This window comes from Silene latifolia, chromosome 11, assembly GCF_048544455.1.
Source record: "Silene latifolia isolate original U9 population chromosome 11, ASM4854445v1, whole genome shotgun sequence".
Taxonomy (NCBI): domain Eukaryota; kingdom Viridiplantae; phylum Streptophyta; class Magnoliopsida; order Caryophyllales; family Caryophyllaceae; genus Silene; species Silene latifolia.
Genome location: NC_133536.1, coordinates 9,974,438 through 9,998,035, shown reverse-complemented (window position 1 = coordinate 9,998,035; position 23,598 = coordinate 9,974,438). Strand labels below are relative to the sequence as shown.

General features: G+C 39.6%; 4 protein-coding genes across 5 annotated transcripts in view; all 4 read right to left on the bottom strand.

The window, feature by feature from the left end:
* Positions 1 to 10,427, bottom strand: part of LOC141610957 (uncharacterized) — a 35,473-nt gene extending 25,046 nt beyond the window's left edge. Inside the window, exon 1 of the mRNA XM_074429280.1 lies at positions 10,362 to 10,427. The gene's annotated coding sequence lies outside the window, so the exon portion shown is untranslated. The remainder of the gene's footprint in view (positions 1 to 10,361) is intronic.
* LOC141610954 (putative disease resistance protein RGA1) lies at positions 875 to 4,458 on the bottom strand. Its single transcript, XM_074429274.1, has one exon. It carries the CDS (start codon positions 4,323 to 4,325, stop codon positions 966 to 968), a length of 3,360 nt encoding a protein of 1,119 aa, XP_074285375.1. The 5' UTR covers positions 4,326 to 4,458; the 3' UTR covers positions 875 to 965.
* Positions 6,492 to 10,439, bottom strand: LOC141610958 (uncharacterized). 2 transcript variants are annotated; one of them, XR_012528454.1, is made up of 9 exons: positions 10,362 to 10,439; positions 10,005 to 10,131; positions 9,806 to 9,862; positions 9,305 to 9,397; positions 8,836 to 8,914; positions 8,481 to 8,605; positions 7,573 to 7,722; positions 6,957 to 7,268; positions 6,492 to 6,653 (listed from the first exon to the last, which is right to left on the bottom strand). XR_012528454.1 is itself a non-coding variant. In XM_074429281.1 (8 exons), the coding sequence occupies exons 2-8, from the start codon at positions 10,128 to 10,130 to the stop codon at positions 7,029 to 7,031; spliced, it is 870 nt and encodes a 289-aa protein (XP_074285382.1). In that variant the 5' UTR covers position 10,131; positions 10,362 to 10,439; the 3' UTR covers positions 6,801 to 7,028. The 2 variants fall into 2 exon arrangements, 1 of the variants encoding a protein (XP_074285382.1); XM_074429281.1 differs by lacking the exon at positions 6,492 to 6,653 and having other exon boundaries at positions 6,801 to 7,268.
* An 8,037-nt stretch (positions 10,440 to 18,476) lies between these two features.
* On the bottom strand, positions 18,477 to 20,145 carry LOC141610959 (acid phosphatase 1-like). Its single transcript, XM_074429282.1, has 3 exons — positions 19,613 to 20,145; positions 19,265 to 19,474; positions 18,477 to 18,877 (listed from the first exon to the last, which is right to left on the bottom strand). The coding sequence occupies exons 1-3, from the start codon at positions 20,002 to 20,004 to the stop codon at positions 18,700 to 18,702; spliced, it is 780 nt and encodes a 259-aa protein (XP_074285383.1). The 5' UTR covers positions 20,005 to 20,145; the 3' UTR covers positions 18,477 to 18,699.
* Positions 20,146 to 23,598: the final 3,453 nt, after the last annotated feature.

Genomic DNA, 23,598 nt, shown 5'->3' with positions numbered 1-23,598 from the left:
CAGAATGAGGAAAAGACACACTGACAAAAAAAAAGAGTTGGTTACTTAAGGTCTCAGCTAATCAATATTACATCACTGTAGGAGTGGGATACGAGGATAGCGGTTTGAGAAACAGACAAATTTTGGAATTAAATCACCTAAAGCCTTTTATAATTATAAACATTTCTACGCGCAAGCCCTTAAAACATGGCCGAACTAATAAAAGGCTTCGTCTGACATAAAAAACTGAAATAAATCTGACAGAAGGTGGCAGAAATCAGTGCATCAGTAGAAAAGCAACACAAGGCAAACAAATGATTGTGACGGAGGGAAGGAGGACCAAAGAAAAGTAATATACGCTACCTTCACACTTGCAATAACTTCCTTATCTTGATTCTCGCTGACCCGTTCGCCTATCATAGATTATTCAGTGGCAAATAATATGGTCATCTTCATTCTTCACCCTAGAAACTTGAGTCCTAAATTTCCAGGCTCTTAAGTTTGGCGCAATCATCGATGCTCAGGTAACGCAGGGAAGACAATAAACAGCTCGGAAACTCATTTAAGTTTACGGGCCTTTCACTCAAATTATGACCCTTCTAAAAGTAAGGTAGTTATCAAAAGAACCGTTTTAAGCATTTACGGGTAGTAAAATACTAATTGTGCAGGGTGCAAACTTCTACCACAACTTCAATCACAAAAAATGGAGAATTGATTCAAGGTAAATCACAGTGTAGCAAATTTCTGCAAAACTGCCAGTTTTTTTTTTTTCCTTATTTCTAATAGGAATTTTTATAATAGTTGGGCCTCAACCATCACCTTAAGGTGTTGGTTGAGTTGGTTCATCTATCAATTTCTTCATATAATTTGTCTACCAAAGTCAAATACCAACTAATGTCACTTAACTTAAGATCTCATAAAATAATAATCGGATTCACGTAATAATGTACGGAGTATAAGATAGAGTGAACTGTGCACACTATTCTCTACCGCATGTAAAAAACTGAGATGTGGTGGATGAGGGGCCAGTCCTCCCCATTCGGTTTTTGGCATCTTTCAATGAGACTCTCGGAACACCGTTCAATGTAAAGCTCCTGGAGAGAGGTGAGTTTGGGCATCCATTTTGGCATGTATTTCAGTTTGAAACAATTCATAATGGAAAGATATCGGAGGGAAGTGCAGAACTGCATCCCCTCTGGCAATTCCTCCATCTCATACAATCCATACAAATACAGAGATTGAAGGGTAGCAGCAAGGTTATGCCATGACATCCCACCCAACTCCACTTTTGGACACTCATCTATACGCAACTTCTCCAAGGCAGAAAGATGCTCCAACCATCCTCCTATGCTCTTAAGTTGAAGGCATCTTCTGATGTAGAGGATTCGCAGGGAAGACAACAAACAAGACGGAAACTCATTCACTTCTCCCAAGCTCTCCAAGCTCTCATCTTCCACTATATCTAACTCTACAAGAAACTGAGAGTACTCAATTGGCATTGATTTGAGCCACTCCAAGTTGCTGATTTCCAGTTTACACGATTTGGGATGTGACGACGGATGATGGCGAGGTGTGCTCCTCATATCACTCCAGAACAGCTTTCCCCTAGAGTCATATATATTGAGATGCTCGAGTACCGGACATAAAGGAGCAAACAATATTTTTTCGCAATGTTTTATAGTCAGATCATTCAGCAGAGGAAAAGAGGGAGATGATACCCACTCTACACGGACTTCTGGGCAGCTGCCACTGCCATTAAGCTTGACCACGAGGGACCCTAAATCTGATCTACGCCACCACCCCTTTAACTTAGGCAACGTATCAATCTCAAGGAAATCGAGGCAGGGAAAGAAGGATGATCCTTCACCCGAGACAAGTGTTTCTGAGTCGGCCACATACTCCATATTCAACAATTTAGAAATTTTTAGCGTTTTAAGGTGGGGAAGTTTCCCAATCTGCCAAGGCAGATAGAGCAACTCACTGCAATCTTCGATCTTCAAAGTGACAAGATTAGGGAAATCAAACAACGCCGAGTTATCCCCCCTCCGTGGCCATTTCGGTATAGTCTCACCATGATACCCCGTCAACTTCAATTTTTTGACATCACGATGAGGCTGCATCTCCTCCAGCAGTGCTTGCTCAGACACCTTGCTTCCATACTCCTCTCCGTGTCTGAAGCTAATAACAACCTTATCTAGGTATTCCTTACTCCATAAATAGCCTCCCCCGCCATGTTCTTCCTTCACAAATTTTGCATTCTTAAGTACTGCTATTTGAATACTCAAACTCCCTTTTAATTTATTCAGGGGGCATAGGTCTTTCAACCCATTAAAACATTGCTTTGAAGCTGAACTTGGTTGCACACCCACCACAAATTGGCATAGAGTTTGCAGATTGGTCAACATACCTATCCGTGTCGGCATACATGTCAGAGCATAACAGCCCCCGACATTTAAGGTGCTTAGATCAACTAGTTTGCTCACATCATCTGGCAATTGTTTTAAATGGTAGCAAGAACGTAAATTCAAAGTTTGTAGATTAACAAGCTTTGTTATTGATCTGGGAAGAATTTTTAGATTTCTATTAAATGAGAGGTCTAAACTCCTTAGATGCAACAATTGACCTATTGATTTTGGTAGACTTTTGGCCTCTGAATAACTCCAATCTAAAGACCTTAAGCATGTCCATTTCAGTATTGATTTACTTGCTAGTAGTTGAACCACTCTACTATTGTGGTCAAAATCCTTAATACAAAGGCACGTACGAATTTGAGAGCGATTGAAGATACGTACTGAGTAAGAGTCATCCACAAGACAGAGATGACGAACTCTTTTACCCACACTAGAAGTATCAAAACTGGCCCTGAAAATCTCTTCGCCCGCTACTTTTTCAGCAATATCATGCAAGAGATCATGAATCTTAAACGAATAAATCTCCCCAAATTCATCCTCGTATATATCTTGGAAAAAACACCTCTGAAGCAATATAAGAAAGTATTCTTTGCCCAAATTCTCGGAGTTAATGTAGCCTTGTGCCATCCAAAGTTGAATCAACATTTTCTTACTAATCCGCCAATCCTTGGGAAAGATAGCACAGTAGGCAAAACAAGTCCTCAAGGAAGGGTTAAGTTGATCGTAACTTAACTTCAATATGCGGGTCATCATAGCATCATTCCTCTCGCTAAGACAGTCTAAGCCTTTGTCGTGAAATGATAACCACTCAGACTTGGATTGACCACGCAGAAGACTTCCGACTACTCTAATAGCAAGCGGGACATTGGTACACTTTTTTACAATCTCTTTGCCAAGTTTAACCAATTCTTCATCTCTTTCTTCGCCTTGAAACACCATCCTTTCGAACAAATGCCATGACTCCGGTTCTGACAATCCTTGCAACACATGCACTTCATCACTTCGAATCAAATGGGCAGTTTTTTTCGAGCGAGTAGTTACAATTATCCAACTCCCTCTTCCCCCTACGTTCAAAAACCCTTTGAACTTCTGCCATTGATCATAACTTTCAGTCCACACATCATCTAACACGAGCAAGTATTTTTGCCCTCCAAGTTGCTGCTTAACTACATGATGTATGTCCTCCAAAGACATTTTATCAGTAACAGAGAATCCTTTCACCACCTTCGCTAAATGCTCTTTCAAGTCCAACTGTTGTTGCTCCTGATCAGCAATGCAAGTCCACCTCTTCAGTGGGAATGCCTCAGTGATCCTAGGATCGTTAAACACAAGTTGGGCAAGAGCGGTTTTTCCCAAACCTCCCATCCCCACAATGGAAAGCAAAGAAACATTTGGGTGATGTGCATTATGAGAACCCAACAACACACCTACAATTTTCTCCACATCTTCCTCCCTCCCGATGATTTGATCACATATAAAAGAAGAAGTCTCCTCCTTTGTAAATTTTATAGGCTTAAAGTCAACCTTAAAACTAAACTTATCACTCTTAGTGGCAATTTTGTTCAGCTTGCCGTTAACCATTTTGACTTTACTTGAAAGTCTACGAGTAAGAAGCTTAAACCGGAAAAAAAAGGAGATGACCTTGTTGCTTCTGAGTTGATTCTGTTTGGCAAGGGTTAGGAACTCGTCTAACACATCATCGGCGTCATAAACAGCATCTTTGAGCTCTTGAATGTAATTCTTCTCCTGGCTGCTGAGCAAGTCCTGCTTGGCATCAGCATCCTCAAGAACAGCTCTGATGGTTTCGACAGTGTTTTGGAGGTCATCAAGCTGGGATTTGTAGTAAGAAATAGAGCACACTGAGTGCATCTGAAGCAAAGTTTGGATAGCACCAAGTATAACTTGAACTAAAGACAACGTATTTGACAGATCCATGATTGTGGGAAAGGAATGATCTCTCTGAGTTTTTGTTTTGTTTTTCTGTATGTTTGTAAATGCAAGATTTCATAACCACATACGCGTTTTGTAAGTTTGTTGACTTGCTAAAGACTTTTGTCATTGATATGTCAATGCCAAGTTGGCCAGTAGGACTGGAGTTCGGTTAGATTATCAAATCGGCTCGTTTACACCCACAAGGAAGTAATTATTAATTCTACAAAGGTAACAACTGAAAGTTCGAATAATGGAGAACTCAACACTAACAATTAGTCTTGCTGAAGACGGGTCGGAGCAAGTGACGGATAATGACACTCACAAAACGGATAGGGGGGACAAGGTGGGGGCACCCCCATGTGCTTCTCTCTCTCCTCTATTTGGGTCATTTGTGAGGGGAAATGGTATCCGTCACTCCAAAGTGACCGATACGTGCCGTCACAAATGAGATTTTGTGCAACACTAATAAGTTCAATTTCTTTTTTGAATCAAAATTTTCTCATTGAATCTTTTATTACAGATTTCTTACACAGCTCAATGAAAGATTTGTGCTCGATGTACCACCAATGAGTTATAATTAAGATACTCTTGTTTATTAAAGGGTTTGCTTGGCAAACAGTGAAATTATATTCATAATAGTGGATGGTTAGAAAAATGCAGTTATTAGCATGTTTGACTATGAAATTAAATTAGAAGAATTAAGAAAGTGTGAGCGACTTTAAAGCCGACCACAATATTTTTGTAAAAATAAAAAATATCTATGTACCTAAGCGGAGTCAAACCCGCAAATTCAGCGCCTTCAATTATACTCCCTCCAATTCCATAATTTCTTCCCCTTGTTAGTGGACACGGATATTAAGGAGATAAATAAAATAAGAGTAAAAAAGTTGGGTGGGTTTGGTGATAGGAGATCAGAGGGATGAATAATTAGGAGTTAAATAAAGAATTGTGGGGTCAAAACATTAAAGAAAGTAATAAAACACAAATTCTCATTATAGACGGACACTATCCGTCTATACGTATAGACGGATACCATTTCCCCTCACAAAATACCCATTTGCCATAAAGTGGGAAGCACATGGGGGTGCCCCACCTTGTCCCTCCCTACCCATTTTATTAGAGATCTTTACCCGTCTGTTCGCCCCACCTGTCTATACCAAGACCTATTGGTAATAAAATATGAGTAAAAGAGTTGGGTGAGGTTTGGTGATAGGAGAGAGGGATGAATAAAATAATAGTAAAATTTTCCAAAATAAGAAAGGGGAAGAAAACCTGAATAATCCGTTTTAGGAAATAAAGAAGAAAATATAGAATAGAAGGGAGTAGTATTTAAGCGCAAAATGATAGCATAGAAAATTGCTTGGTGCAGCAGTTAAGAGTAACTCCGATGGCAAGCTACAATACCGTGTAGCTTGCATTTTCACATCACTTTTCTAAGAACCATAGCTTTCGAGCTACATCGTCCTCCAATGGTAAACTACATTACATTGTAGCTTACAATGCCCACATGACCATAAGTATTATATTTTAAATTATTTTTTTATTTTTAAATTAATTATTTTTTCAATTTAAATGTCAGGCCATGTAGCTTGGTAGAGCTACAATGGCTTACAAGCAGTGTCATATTTCTCGTCTCCAATGGTGAGCATACCGCTTGACAATTTTTAATAATTGCAAGCAAGTCCCTAAATGTAACCATTGGAGTTGCTTTTAGAGTATGGAGTAGCATTACGGGGTGAAAGGGTTGGGTTCAATTCCACCTAATTACATAGATGGTTCTTTTTTTACCATTTCTTTCCCCAAAAATATTAAGTTGGCCTATTTTGGGTAATAAATTTCAACTTAGCCTTATTTTGTTAATTTCAACTTTAGCCTATTTTGTTACTCGTTTTAAGCATTGTTAAATAAATTTTCAATATATTGCTATTAACAACATATTTAAAAATAATAGATTTCAACAAATATTCTATCAGAATATGTCAATCTACTATTTTGGCCGGAAGTTACTAATTACACTTAATATGTTATTTACCAAACTGTCAACAAGTTTACTCCATTTTTGTGTTTTATAAGGTGTACCACTCCTTTTGCAAAAAAAGAAGAAAGTGTTGACTGACCATTAACTCTCAGCCACTCCTTTTGCAAAAAAAGAAGAAAGTGTTGACTGACCATTAACTCTCAGCCACGAGTTGTTCGGAAAGCAATGATTTTTTTGTCCAAACCGAAGATCTCGTAAAGACGATCATTCAATCGTGCTGTCTAGCGGGGCAGCTCCCGGTGAAGCTATCGTAGCAGCTCTACGATATAACCCTCTCATCCGCTACTAGTGGACTGTTGCACAGAAAGGCCAACAGTCATAAGTCAGACTATTTAATCTCACGGGAGCGGGTGAATAAAGCACAAAACAAGGCTGCAAGGCAGAAGACTCGGTCTCATAGTACAGGAAAAATATTCAATCGCTCTCATAGGGAACCCAAATACTGTAGAGAATATCCCTTAACAGTTTTAAGCCCGGAAAATCCGCACTAGTACCATAATTTCTCAACACAAACAAACATTTTATAATGTACACATGTAGCAATATTTCTTTCAACCTGACTAGCATTTCAAAAGTTACAGACTAACAAATCTCACCTTAATCCCTACGCCTAAAATCACCATTAGAGAGTAGAAATAAGAACTCTAGGTATAAAGGTTAACTGCATCTCATGATTCCTCCTGACTAGCTTGTGCAGCAGCTATCTCAGAATCTAACTTGTTTAGAAACTGCTCACTGACATGTTTAGCTACAGAGATCATGTCATGGATAATGCTTGCATCCAGACCAACCCCACCCCGTTTGGTTAGGCCACAAATATGACTTTGACGGTTTACAGAGATGGAAATAGCTGAACTCATTTGGGATTCTTCCTCTGCAGTTGCATCTACTATATAGTGTTTTCCCACCTAAACAAACATCAAAATTGGAATTCAAATCATGTACAAGCAAAACGAGAAATAATGAGCCTATAAATCCTCCATCCTATTTATATTGTTCTCATTTGACTTTGGTCATCAGCCATTTGATCAACAGCATTATAAACGAGAATTAATGAGCTGATATGATTCTTTCGGTATGTCCTTACTCCTTGATCAAAAGTGATATAGTGGCTGACAAAGTTCATATTATTTGATCACCAAAGTCAAATAGCAACAATACTAGGATACAGTGGGTATTCTTCATACTAGAATGATAAAGAAAATTTGAAACCTTTGTCAATGTAATTATGACAGGCACTGCGGAAGTGTCAAACTGTAGAAATTCTTCGTCACTGACATCAATTTCTGGCTGATCACTTGAAGAACTAGCGTCAGCGGCAATCACCTGAACTCGTGGTACTCCTGTATCGCTGAGAGCAGCCTGCACAAACATAGGAGTTTAACCCATAAGCAGATGCCCCATTAACTAATTAGATGTAACAATAATGTTGGGATTAGTTTCACAGTGACAGCTGTATTAGATTCGGTACATTATACTTCCTCTCATTCACTATTTTCTCCCCACTTGCTTTTACGCGGTCTCCAAGGTGCCACTATGACCGGGTTTTTCGTGGTGTATATGTTGTTTATTTTTGTCGAAAATTATATTTTGTGATACTTTTATAATAAATACAAATATTTTCATTTTATATGTTAATATTAATTACTTTTCAACATATTTCCGGTCAGTATTATTTCAACTTTGACGCAAAAAAGTGAAATGGGAAGAAAAATATGGGAGGGAGTATAAATGTATAATACTTCAAGTTCCAAATCTACCATGCATCTAAATTGTGAAAACTTGAGGTCTCGGAATGAGGAAAAGACAGACTGACAAACAAAATAATTAGTTATTGACGTGAAGCAAATCAATATTACATCACTGTAGGAGTGGGATACGAGGACAGCAGTTTGAGAAACAGAACAAATTTCTCTTTGGTCCAGCTAATTTCTACATCTTCCAAAGGGTTTGAATTGAATCACCTATAAGTCTATAACCTTTCTATACAAAGCCCCTAAAACATAGCCTGACTAATAAAAAGCTTTGTCCAGAGAGGTAAAGTGCGAGAAATGAAATGCCAAGATCTGACAGAAGGTGGCAGACTCCAGTTCATCAGTAGATAGGCAAGTAAATGATACCTTGATGCCGGCACCTAAGGAATCCAGCAAATTCCCATCTGAACTGACCACAAGGCAGTCTATATATAGATCCCAACAGGTCTTTCCCTCGACAATGCACAGAGATGAAAGATCAATTCCAGCCCCTGAAAATATGCTTTAGAATCATTGCCATCATGTTAAATCTTGGTTGCAGTCACGGTTGCAGTATCGCCTCTTAGTCTCTTACAGCCTAATCTCCTAAATATGACTAATATCACCTCTAAATGAAGCCGCAGTAATTTTCAAGAACTATGAAATCATTCATTTCAATTCCCTTAATCAACCATTAATGTATCGGTAATATAACATAGATCTTTTGAACAAAATTTCATACCAGCTCCACTTTTACTTCCCAATAGGCCTCGCTGTAGAGCAAGTGCCAGTTCTGACGACAATTCTTCACCTCCTTTACCCTGTGACATGTGCTAAGAGTCAGTACTCGATGTCCGACAATTTAAGTTAGTTATCCAAAAAAAAGGAATCGAATAAAGGGGAGACTAAAAGAAGGGCACAACACAAGTAAGAAACAGATCACACTCAAGAGTTTAATCATCGAATTGTAAAGTTTGAAAATGGAGGATGAATTAGGAAGTGTTCTATTGCTTAAAAGAGAATCTATAAATTCAAACAGAAAATTCCTAAATCCTGTAAAGAAGATAACACAGCTAAACCATGTAAATGCTAAAGAGCATAAACATTGTCGATCAGTTCAGACTTCAACAACGCAGGGGAACTCAGTATGAACTTCTTGAAATTAGATAACAAATATTCATCAGAAACAGAACAATAAACAAACTACATACCTGATACATTGGTGTAGCTGTTGCACTGCACTCAACGTGTATTGAAACCTTTCCATGATCAGGTCGAGAAGAACTAGGTCTACCGAGTTCAGCCTGCATTTCGCCTCAAATACATTATAAACAACCTTTAACAAAACGGAGTAAAAATTAAAAAACCAGTTTATTCAAACGTACTTCATGCGTCACCTTAAATTTTAAGTTTTTATAAAAGAAAGACGGAATTCGATTTTAAAACCCCTAAGTTCACCTTGACTTTCCATTACATTTTCGTTCTTCCTTTTTGTTTTTCATCTTCTCTTTTTTTTATTCGCATTTTGAGGCGTGCGTTCACCCATAGACGGTTCGAAAAGATGATTCATGTCAACCGACCCCAAATCATTTTGGGATTAAGGCTCTGATGTTGTTGTTGTTGTTGTTTTATTCTCTGTGAAGGGTATTATAACCAAGGTACACAAATGATTGGGACGGAGGGAGTAAACACAGAAATTTAATATCCACTACCTTGACAATTGCAATAACATCAGTTCCTCCAATCTTGATTCTAGCCGACCCGTTTGCCTATCATAGATTCAATGGCAAAAACAAAGATCAACCTATAGCCCCAATTATACAACAATGCAACTAACTAACTAACTGAATTCGACAAAAACTCGAATCTACACTGAAAAAGCATTTCATTCTACAAGAATGATAAAGTTACCTGCGGAATGACACCGGTCTCAACATTAACAGGCCGATAAGATAACCGGTTTCGGCCGTCGCAACGAAGGTCTTGCGCAATACCATCCCGTATGAAATTCGTTTCTCCTATAGATAGTCCTACCATTCTATCAAACATTGAAAATGACCAAATGTCAGATTATTCATACCGTTATAGTACTAATTTCCCCAATTTGAACTGATTTCTCCATTAAAATATACCCAAATTACACAGACAATATATAAAATTACAGCATGAAATTAATACAGCAGGTCAATTACAAATTCAATTAAGTTTTCCCCAATTAAAAGATGAACTATACGAAGAAGTATAAAACCCTAGAATCTAGTAGTGTACCTGAATGCAGCCTTAGTCTTTGGTTCCGGTCGTCGCGGGGTTTGTTTTTGGAGTGAGGGAAGTGGGAGACTGGGAGAGTGTAATAATGGTCTGGCTTAGAGTTACAGGTACTCACTGGGCTGGGCCGGGCTGGGCTGTGTCGACCAGGGGCGGGCCGGGCTAAGGGTTGGCAGCACTAACACGGCACTAGGGATGGCAGTGGGTCGGGGACCCGACCCAGACCCTGAGGGTCGGACCCTAATGGGTCGGGTATGGGTCTCATTTTTTCAGACCCAATGGGTATGGGTCGGGTATGGGTCTTAAGAAAATATTTCGGTCCTGGTCCCTAAGTCTAAGTTATGAGACCCATACCCGACCCTTAGACCCTTTATTAAAGAAAAAAAAATCAAAATTACAACTTTTCCAAGTCATACTTGTGAGATCAAAACCCAACTAAAGATCTTTCTTTCCTCATCCCATAAAGTGATAAAACCCAACCACCGACAATACCACCACTCCACCACCGACACAAGAAAACCAAGACCACAAAGACTGATACGCGATCGACAACCACCTCTCTAATAGCCGTGACCGACAACCACCATTAACTAGGCATTAATAAACTCATAATGTTAAAGTAGTATGAATTTTTTTTTAATATTATAGACCCCATACCGTTAATCTTGTTACTAAAGTGGTGGTAAACTCGGACCATGGGTAGACCCAGACCCTACCCTTACCCATAGGGTCCGGGTATGGGTCCTCAAATTTTAGACCCTTTGCGGTCCGGGGTGCACGGTCCAAAGGAAAAATCTCGGGTCGGGTCCGGGTCTAGGCGGACCCTACCCAGACCCTACCCATTGCCATCCCTACACGGCACGCACAGGCGAGGGACCGGGCTGGGCCAGTGCTGGGAAGGTTTTGACCAGCTTGAGCCCAGCCCGTATAATATCGGGTCAGGGCGGACCAAGCCACCTATATTTTTAATTTTTTAGTGTTTGGACTGGGCTAAGGAAAATGCGGTACTAGCCCGGCCCGAGGGAAGAAACGGGCTGACACACGGGCTGGCTGGGCTGCTGAAAGTCGGCCCATGAGACCGGGCCAGATTGGCCCGCCATGTTGAGCACCTCTAGTCTGACTGTTGTAACTTGTAAGTTGTAAGTCGTAACTCTAGGAGTTTAGGGCCGGTAAATGTTCACCCGATTCGAGAAATTTAACTAAACCGTCCGATATTCAAACTATTAGAACTCGGAAATTTGATGATCTGAAACCCATCGGATTTGGTCTGAGGTTAAATGGGTAATCTAATAGCAATCTTATTTGTTCCAAATATGATTCGGCCTGTGACCTGATATTGACTAAACTTGATCGATAGGTGACTTGAAATCAGCTTAATAATGGCGTAAATAAGACTAAAATGATATTCATTATAATTGTTTTCTCTTAACATTAAAGTAAATATATTTATGCATTGTTTTAACATGAAATTACCTATTTAGAATCAAACACACAAGATAAATATATGTTGAATACCTGGCCCGACCCAACACGAACCAAACCCGACCTGATTTTCATCCACCGATGACCTATCATGAACAATAAGCAACCTGAACCCATCATTGAACCGACACAACCCAAGTCTGATATGACCCAACTTGTTTTGTGTTGGCCTATAATCAACTCGAGTGACCCACGTAACTTGTACTACGAGTTGGACTCTAGGAGAGCTTAGATGAACACATCTAATTTCTACCTATAGTCTTATACTTTATTTGTTTGAAGAAATGAGACATAAGTTCACGTTAGACTTATCATCCCTACTTGATTGTATACTCTCAAAAGAACGTAAATGGGTGCAAACGTCCCAAGAAAACGAGAAACCGTTCTAGGAAGGTTTGTTCTTTTTGACGAAACCCATTTTTTTTTTCGGTGCTCAAGAGGGGCTACGCCCCGACAATTAAATGTTTGTTACAATGCGAGGAGTGGTAACTCCGAAAACATCATCCCTAAGAATAGTACGAAGATTATCAAAAGGAGTATCTAAATAAGTAGGAGTAATACTAGAATCTATCCCTCGATTGGCAAGCATATCGGCTGCTTTATTTCCCTCTCTGTAAATGTGCTCCAGCTTGACGGACCATATGGGATCATTGATAAGGTTCTTGCATCGCTGTATAATAAATTTGAGGCTATTGCTAACCAATTGTTCTCCATTGACGATATCCACGCATGGTGAATTGTCCATATGCACAAGGAGCTTTGGAATACGTAATTCCCTCGCTCGTTCCAAACCTGTTAGTAGAGCTAGTAGCTCTGCCTTCATTGATGAGCAATTCCCACAAGATAGGAAATAAGCCGACATAAAATTACCAGTCGTGTCCCTGAAAATTCCACCTCCTCCAGCCGGACCCGGATTCCCCTTAGCTGCACCATCCGTATTTAGTAGTACCCATCCATATGGCGGAGGGGACCACCGAATTAAGAGCTCAACATGACGTGACCGAGGTGTAGGAATAAGGAAGTCGAATTTGTCAAATGCTTTTTTTGTAACTTCAAATTGCTGATATAGGAAAATATGAGGGTGTATGGGATTTTCATTCTCGCGTCCGAATACGATATTGTTACGCCATCGCCATATCCACCAACAAGTGACTGTAAAGTAGATGGGCCAATCATGGACACTAACCTCCACATCATTACTAGCATTTCGGAGGAGCCAATCATTGAAAGGCGAGTTATAGAAGAAAGCATTGTTGTTGTCAATCCCAACTAGCGACCAAATTGAGCGAGAAATTTGGCAACCTCGAAGCATGTGCTCGGTAGTCTCCTCCTCGTTTTCACATCTCGGGCAAAAAGGGTTATCGCTCAAATTTCTTTTCACCCGATTCACATTAACCATAACTCTATCGTGAGCAACTAGCCATAGAAACATTTTAAGCCGTTGTTGAACGGGAAGCTTCCATATTGTTTTCCAGCACGGGGTTTCGTTTGGCATGGCAAGGTCCGATTCCCGGAGATAACCGAGTGCAGAGCTAATAGAGAACTTACCGGAATTCGTGCCTCGCCAATAAAGAGTGTCTTCTTGGTCTGGGTCTGCGACCAGCGAGATCGATGCTATTTTTTGGAGTATAAGTTCAGGGAGGTAGTTGGAGAATAGGTCCCAATTCCACCCATGGTTTTCAATCCACATATCGCTCACTGTTGATGATAAGCTGGAATCGGGAAGAGGAGAAATGATATGATCAGCTAAGCGGATGCCGTCTACCCAAGCTTGGTCCCAAAAAAGAGTACGACGGCCATTGCCTACAGCTGTAGCCGTTCCTTTGACAATAGTCTTAGCCTGCGATGAGATACCAGCCCATACATTTGACATACCTGCCTTCGGTTGGAATATGTCTATATCGCACCTGTTCTTGCAATATTTAGCTCGTAAAACTCGGGACCATAAACTATGAGGTTCCGAGAGAACCCTCCACCCAAGCTTCGTAAGAAAGGCAGCGTTAGCCTGCCGTGCTGAAGTGATGCCGAGCCCTCCTCGGGATTTCGGTTGTTGAATTGTTTCCCAATTGACCAAGTGAATAGTCTTCTTATCTTCCGTACCACCCCATAAAAAACGTCGAGTTTTCCTATCAATATTATCGCATAATGTCCGTGGAATTTTAGCCGTCTGCATACTGTAATTGGCTAAAGTAGTTAGAGTAGATTTAACTAATGTCTCTCGTCCTGCAAGAGACAATCGTTTTGTGGCCCACCCTGACAAACGCTTATGAATTTTCTCTTCTAGGTGAGCAAATGTATGCCGGGTAACTCGTCCATTTATAGTAGGCATACCGAGGTAGGTTCCAAGGTCATCTGTTTCCTCAAAACCCAATACTTGACCGACTGCTTGTCTCGTACTAGCTTCAGTATTTTTCGAAAAGAACACCCGGGATTTCGAAGCACTGACTTTTTCCCCGGAAACCGAGCAGAAATTATCTATCACATGACGAATAACTAATGCTTGCTCTTCAGTAGCCTCAGCAAAGATGACCATATCATCCGCGAAGAATAAATTGGTGATCGAAGGTCCGTTACGACCGAGCACAATTGGTCGCCAATTTTTCCTACAGACTTCGACATCTATTGCTTGTTGCAATTTTTCGAGACACATGACAAATAAGTAGGAGGAGAGAGGATCCCCTTGACGAACCCCTCTAGTTGGAGTGAATTGCTCTGTCGTTTCCCCAATCCATAGTACTTGTAGTCGCGTAGAGGTCACGCATTCCATAATGACGTCTACTATAAGGATCGGGAATTGCATGTCTTGTAAGGTGTCCCTGATAAAAGACCATCTTAGACGGTCATATGCTTTTTCAAGATCTATTTTTATAGCCATGAACCCAATACTGCCTGTCTTTTTACGCATGGAATGGATGGCCTCCTGGAACACCACTATGTTATCGGTAATTTGTCTTCCCGGAACGAACCCGCTTTGAGTTTCAGATATTAAATGGGGTAGGACTTTTTTGATTCGATTGGCCAGGATTTTGCTAATGATTTTATAAGAGACGTTACACAATCCAATAGGTCTAAATTGAGAAATCGTTTCGGGACTCGTTACCTTAGGGATAAGAACCAGATGAGTATCATTAAGACCTTCGGGGAATCCTTTTCCCTCAAGAGCTTTGAGTACCATCTCACATAAAGATTGTGAAATTAGACTCCAATTTTTCTGATAAAATAGCGCTTGAAAACCGTCTGGCCCAGGTGCTTTCAACGAACCCATATTGTGAACTACACTCTCAATTTCCGCTATGCTATAAGGACGAGACAACCAATCCCAATCTTTATTGCTGAATGCTTGAAATAGATCCCACGGCAGACGATCTTCAACCAGTTCGTTATGATCATCCGTGAATAGGTTTTTATAAAACTGGACAATTGTATTTTTGATTTCCTCTGCGTCCTCAGTCCACTCCCCTTCGGTATTTTTTAGAGAAGTTATTTTATTCTTCCATCGTCGCACTAAAGTACTCACATGAAAGTAAGAAGTGTTACGATCCCCGTCTTTAATAAATTCGAGCCTTGATTTTTGATACCACAACAACTCCTCCTGCTCCATTACTTCATCTAATTCCCGCCGTAATTTAGCTTCCAATTTAATAAGGTACGGAATTCTTCGCATCGATAGCTCTCGCTGACATCCACCAATTCTCGCCATCAGCTCCTTCTTTTTACGAAAAATATTGCCAAAGATATGTTCATTCCAGCTCTTTAGCTTCGATGCCAATGTCGTTAATTTTTGTGGAAAAAGACCTTCCTCCGGCCAGCTTTCTTCTACGAATTCCGAAAAATTTTCATGCTTCATCCAGCAAGCTTGGAAGCGAAAGGGTCTATTAATAGCAGATATTGGAGCAAAACCATTGGGTGAAATAAGAAGGGGACAGTGGTCTGACTGAAATGCCGGTAAGTGCTTCACTAAAGCGTCTTCATGAATAGTACTCCAGCTAGCATTACAAAGGGCACGGTCTAATCTTGCACTCTGGCGTGTTTCAACTGAGTTCCCCCTAGCCCAAGTATGTGCCGCGCCTGAGAAAGCGAGCTCTATAAGGTCACAGTTATCAATCCAATTATTAAAATTCTCGCACCTGCGAGCCATGTTGGCGTCTCCTCCATGTCTCTCACTCAAATACCGGGTTTCATTAAAATCTTCTGCTAAGAGCCAGGGGTGATTGTTAGCTTTAGCAAAGTTTTGTAATTCGATCCAGAGCTCTTTCCTATTCGTCGGATCTGGGCTTGCGTAAACAGCCGAGAAGAACCATGGTAATTCCCCTGTTCTCGCAATTTCGACAGTAATAAACTGCTGGTGTTCGGCCACTGTCGAAACAGAGACAATATCGGGTTTCCAATATAGCCATATGCCTCCACTGTATCCTTGAGCGTTAACTCGAGCTTGGCCGCTATACCCGATGATGTTACCCAACTTGATGGCATGATCATTATTCATATGGGTTTCAACTAACGCAATAACAGTGGGTTTAAATAACTTAGTGACTTCCTTAATCGCATTGATTTTTGTTTTACTACCCGTACCTTGAACATTCCACACCAAGAAGGAGATTTGTGGTAAATTTGGAACCAAATTTGGAATTTGTGTATTCATAAAATCAGGTAAATAAGGTAACGATGTTAGATAGGCTCTACTTACGAGTTTGAGAATGCTATCAACACTCCATGGAATCGATAGCTCCAGAATTAGTTCCGTTGGATTGTTTGCTGCTTTCTGGAATTTGACATCCATTATCGGACTTGCCGAAGTCATCACCGCCATATAAGGAGCGAGCATCTCCGGCTGGGTTCGCACTCTCGTTGTTTGGGTTGGCGGGATCATCGCTATTTCCGGGCATTGAGAGAGGCATCTGGGTTGGGGAAGAGGATGGAATAGGTATGATACGTAGGGTGGGGTGTCCATGGTTCTCCTTGTTTGCTGCTGTTTGTTCGATTGTAATTGTGGCTGGGTTAATACGTTGAGAGGCAGGGATGTTTGAATTAGAGTTGGAAATAAAGTTGCTGCTGTTAGACGTGGAGTTTGTAATATCTTTCAATATTAGGTTTGAGTTTTTTGGAATAGTAGAGGGAATATTTTGTGATTTTTTGGGTTTTGGTTGATATTTGGTTGATTTTCTGGTTTGATTATTATGGGAAGCAAAAGATATATTTTTGTTTTTATTATGGAAATTGGAAGTAGTTGCTAAACTTGTGGGATTTCGAATAGTAGTTGGACTGTTGCTAACTGCGCCAAAAACGGGTTGTGAAGGATTCGTATTCGATTCCGTAAGATTCTGTAAAACAGCAAATCTCGTATTGCCCTCATTAGAATTATTCCCAAGATTGAAAATAGATTTGGCCGGTTGTGGTTGTCCGGCCTCTGTTCGTGGAGTAGGCTTCCTCCTAGGCGGTTTCTTAACCATCATCCAGTCTCCGTAGCTATCCTGCTCCTCAGGTCGAAGAGGCATCCTAACTGGATTAGTAACATCGTGAGATAGATCCTCCGAATTCTCGTTTGTTACATCGTCCTTGTCCTCTGTATTAGGTTTTTTTAGACTTGGACAATTCTCTGTTTCATGACCTAGCTTGCCACAGTGAAAGCAAATCATTTGTAAGCCTTCGTATTGGATGCAATATACCTTCCCGTTTAAACGAAACTTCGATAATAGAGGCTTTGAAATATCGACTTCCACGCTTAATCGAGTGAATTGACCTCTTTCCGCTGAGGCTGTGTTTTTATCAATACGTATCACCTTCCCTACCTTAGATCCTATCTTGTTGAGAAACATCTCATTAAAGTATTCAACTGGTAGTCTTGGAATTCGAATCCACGCGGTTAGATATTTAATATTATCATCTGTTGGAATGAAGTTAGGAACCCATTTTCTGATGGTAAGGTAGTGGTCGTCGATCATCCACGGACCCTGAGTTAAGACATGTTCATAGTCTAGTTTCGAAGAGAATCGAGCCACATAATAATTCTCCGTTAAATCAGTCAGAGTAAGTTTGCCTTTGATCGCCCACTTGGTTTGGAGTTTACGCATTAGGGCAAGATAACCGATTTTCTTATCAAACATTTTGATAATGAGCGCATTTCTCCATGGTCTGCGTATCATCATCTTTTCCTCTTTAGTAAGGCAGATTCTAGGGCAGGAATCTTCTCCTTCATCTTCAATGTCGAAGTCTAAATCATCCTCAGAATCTGACTCGAATTCTTCCGAGAAATGTTCGGGACCTCTGCAATCCCCAAAGGAAACTCCTTGAACCATGTCCTTGAACGAAGGTATGGCAGTTTGAGTGGGCGAACCCACTCCTGTTGCTGGTAGTTGTACGCCGGTTGGATTGATACCAGATGCGTTAGGGTTTGTCGAAGAGGAAGATAAAAATTCTCCCAGATGCATTGTTTTGCGTTTTGAGTTCTTTTGCGATGTGGGATTAGGGAGAGCGATTGGAGAATCTTGTACAATAAACGGTTGCGCCTCTACCGAGGATGGAGAGGACGGATTTGGTTCCGGCGGAAGGCCGGCCGAGGGTTGGGACATTTCTAGCATTTTCGAAGATTTTCTCTCTCAAGATTTTCTCGGATTATTGTGGTTGTACCATTAGTCCTTTTTGACGAAACCCATAACGAGCACTAATTCATAGATTGAAAATTGAAGCTTACAACATCACCAATGTCTAATATGATATCAGAGCAAACGGCCAAATGTAGTCTTAGAAATACGAGAAACTCGCTTATTTATATTAAGTGGTAAGATTACTTCGGTACCCTTACTAGGGTATTACCACTATACCCTACTTACATATACGAGTAATTTCTTCGTTCAACAAATTAGGCGATGTAGTACATAGGATCAGGCAACTTGAATGTCCTCAAGCCAGGGTTAGGTCCTAATAAATCACTCCATTGATCACCAATGTTCCCTATTATTTTGTAACCCTTCTTCTCCAAATTTTCCCTATACCTTGATTTGTACTCCACAGCTTTCAGCTTAGATTCATTCGATGTCCTGTCACATAAATCACACAAATACTTTTAAAAGACAGACTCCGCCCTTTCTTTGGTCTTTTATTTACCTTGAATTAAATGACACATTAGCTGGTCCCCCTTAAAACGGTAATATCCATATTACAGAGTACTTTGTATAATACTCCGTATTGCATTCTCTTTTTTTTTTTTTTGTCTCATCCAGTCATCCATCTCTAGCTAACTAACGGCGGATTATTTGTTGATTTTAAACAAGAATTTATGTTACGCATGTGTGTAAATGGAGCAATCGTGTTATATTCATCAACATCCATGAAATGAAAGCTAACTATATATCAGCATTACGTGTTTATCATGACTTCAACAATTAAGTTATACATCCATTTCTCAAAATGACGTGCAAACTTACTTGAATATCATTTTGAGCCATTTCTTATAGCCAATATTTTTCATATTGCGTATCTTGAACCGTTTGTATTCTTCATCTGCTCCGGTTAGAAAAACAACCTTGACACCAAGTTCTAGCAATCTGTTGTACAAGTTTAGGACCGATTTTATCGGTGGTGCACTTGCTTCAACCTGCCATTCATTGAAACTTGTCGCATTGTACGGGAACGCTCTGCAAACCCCATAATAATCAACAATCAATTTCATGCAAAAAAGAACGACCATTGTAACAGGTACAACAGTCTTACAAGATAATTATTGAACTGAATTTATAAGAGCTGAAATTAAATCTAAAAGTACAGGGTCTTACCCAAATCCAACATTAGGCCTAGCATAGTATGGCAAATTTGAGAGGGAAGTCTCGTCTATGTCGAACACCCAAATATCCTTACCCTTACTAATATTTAGGCTACTAACATAGTCGATAGCAGAAGCGGCCACAATAGAACAATCGTCTTTATATTGAGCTCCCAACATGTAATGGCCAACATAATTCTCGCAATCCACTGGAATCGTCTTCCAATCCTTAACATTGTTTGTTTCAACAGCAAACCGCCAGCTTAAACAATTTAAGCCTTGGGTTGGGTGACCTCCTGAACCGCTATGTGGCATAAGGAGGTGAATCGCGGTAGAATGGCCATGGATTACCACAAGCCCTAGTAGGATAAAATTCATAAGATGGAACCCTTGTATGAGCCTCATGTTATTATTTGGTACAATGTTTTTGATTGGTAAAATTATAGCAATGCGTACAATTTATGGCTCGATCGAGAGAGGCAATTTGACACGTGAATAATGGTTTTCTACTATTTATTTTTTTGGTACGATGAAACGTGAATTATTGTGAAATAATGTGTCTTTTTGTGGAGATATTTATTTAAATTATTGAATGACAATGTAAGGACCATGGACAGATGGATGTGGGGTAATGTATATTTAAATTCACAAATTATTATTTGTGACGGGTATATCCGAAAACTTTTAACATACTATCCGATATTCGATCTGTATCCGAAGTATTCGGATCGGGGATTGATAGTAGGGTAAAGTCGTCACACCCTTATCAAAAACAAAACCCAAATCAATCAATCAATATCTATCTATATTATTAAAGGAAACTTTTTTCGAGCGATCTCAGAGACTCCAACTTTTACGAAACACTCCGAGTATGAACTACCTAATCATACAATATAATAAGCAATTGTACAAGCTCTTAAAAATATTATCATCGTCATAGTCTATCAAGAATTCTACCACGACTAAAAGATCAGTAATTATAAACTTTTATTTAAGCAGCATTCAACCGGTATAAGTAGCTAAAAAAAAATCTATCATTCGTACAAGTTATGAAAGAGTACCAATTTTATCTTACTTTAGAATCCTCAACTAAAGCAGTAACAATTTTTAGAATTCTGATATAATACAATCATGATTGTCTTCTTATATATATTACCATTGTTGCATGCTTGCATACCGTCATTAGCTTAGTTAGTCAGTTATTCTTAATTGTTAATTGTTGCATGTATTAATGTATTTTATGTATTCGTTACTAATCTCATAATTTGTTCTTTGACTAGGATTGTATGTGTTGGGGAAGCGTCCTGTAAACCCGGTGCGGGAAGAATCTCACCCAACAACGATACTACGAAGGAACACACACAACGAACGTAAGTAAGAGCAAATAAAGTGACACCACAATTTCTCACGTGGAAACCCTTCTCAACTAAGGAAAAAATCACGGCTCTCTCGACAAATTAATTCACTAATAAGAAATTACAAAGTTTATAGAGTACAATCACACACTAGTATTGTCACTCCCTCTCAAACTTTATCTCACTCTTATTATCTCTAACGGATGTTAAACACTCTCTTTTCTCTCCTTTAGAACAAGAAGTATTCTCACCAATATAAACTAATTTGTCTCACTATATTTTTGTGTGTATAAAACTATTAGCACCAATTGCTTTTTATACTACAAAATTCTCAAAACTTCTAATAGCTTATTAATTGTTCTCATTAAAACAATTCAATAACCTCTAATGCTTTATACGTTCCACCTTGCAAAACGTAATCAACCTACGCATTTGCATTTGAAACATATACACACATTATTTCATATTTAATGTTAGGAGTTTGGGGAGATTAACTCAACAATTTCCTCCCTCGACCCAAAGCTCCAAACACCTCAACTATCTCAGAAAAGCGGACTTTCTTCTTTACGTCGGCCTTCCTTTTCACGCTATGTCCATCCACATAGCAAATATTGTTTTTCGTTTTCACCCCTTGCATTACCAAGCTTCTTCCACGATATACTTTGCACCACTTACCACTACCAACATATCGGTTACCTTGAGTCGTCAACACACCCAAAGAAATAATGTTGGAACAAGCTCTAGGGACATACCTCACATTTTTTAAAGTTCTTATGGTGTCATCATGTAGTTTCATTCTTACACTCCCTACACCTTCAACTTTTAATTTGAGGCCATTACCCACTTTAACATGCCCAAAATCACCATAAGTTTGCAAAGTATCAAATACTCCTTGGTCTTTACACATATGCACGGAGGCACCCGAATCCATCACCCATTTTTCTTGACACTCTACCTCATCTTGAGTAGTCAAGAATATATCTTCATCACTACTATTACCATATACCATATTGGAAGAATCACCTACATCATCAACCTTAGCTTTGCCCAACTTTTCTCTTAAAGACTTCACACTTTTCAAGTCTTCCTTCATTATTTGACAATTTCGTTGAATATGGCCCTTCTCATGACAATAATAACACTCCACATTATCCATGTCTCTCGCGCGCGACTTTGATCTGCTTCTTTAGCCATCTCCGTGTCTTTGTGCTTCTCCCTCTTTCACAACCATCTGCCACTAGTGCCCCATCACTTGATGATGCATCTCCATCTATTTTTGTCATCATCCTCTCATTTTCTCTCACCATTGTTATTGTTTCATCCAACGAGATCTTCTCTTTACCCACGAGCATCGTCATCACAATGGGTCTAAAACTTTTCGGCAATGAGGCCAATAACAAGAGAGCTTGCTCTTGATCCGTTATCTTCTCATCGGTATTCAAGAGTTGACACACGAGCTGGTTGAATTTATTTATGTGGTCTTGTAAATTTGTATCACCCTCCTCCATCTTGAGTTGATACAACTCCCATCGCAAACATAATCGGTTGGTGAGCGACTTTGACGCATACATGCTTTGTAACTTCTCTAACAAGGCCCTCGACTCCTTCTCGCTCAAAAGATTATACTTAATCTCCGGTGCTACCGCCAACCTTATCATACTCACGACTTTCTTTTTCTTTGACTCCCAAATAGACTCACTCATCTCTAATGGCTTAGTCAATTCCAAAGCCTCATCAAGACTCGACTGGACTAGCAAGTCTTCAACTATGCTTTTCCACACCATAAAATTCATCTTCCCATCAAATAATGGAACATGAAATTTCTCCGCCATCTTACTTACGATAAATAAGTTCCTCCCTAAATCTGAATCTCCCACACCTCCCAGTATACAGAACCTTCGGCTCTGATACCACTGTTGGGGAAGCGTCCTGTAAACTCGGTGTGGGAAGAATCTCACCCAACAACGATACTACGAAGGAACACACACAACGAACGTAAGTAAGAACAAATAAAGTGACACCACAATTTCTCACGTGGAAACCCTTCTCAACTAAGGGAAAAACCACGGCTCTCTCGACAAATTAATTCACTAATAAGAAATTACAAAGTTTATAGAGTATAATCACACACTAGTATTGTCACTAGGGTTGAGCAAAAAATCCGATTATCCAAACTGATCCGATCCGAATCCGATCCGAATTTTTGGATATCCGATCCGAAAGTTAAGTTTTGTTTGGATATCTGATCCGAAATCTTTGGTTTTGGTTTGGATATGGATATTAGAATTAAAACATTTGGATATCCGATCTGATCCGAAACTATAGTTTTCTAGTATAATTTCGTGAAAATAAAATTTTATTTGATACAACAACTTAATTAATGTTTAAAATATTAGAGAAATATCTAGGTGGTACTTAAATTTTATAGCGAGAACAATGGAATAAGAATACGAAAGAAAATATCATGTAAAACTATGAATATAATCGTGTTTCAAACTTAATTTAAAGTAAATTCAAAAGTATGGATATCCGCATCCGATCCGATTATTTTGGATACCCGAACATTGGATATCCGAGACATTTGGTTTGGATATTGGATATCTAACTTCAGGATTTCTAATATGGTATCCGATCCGAACTAGCA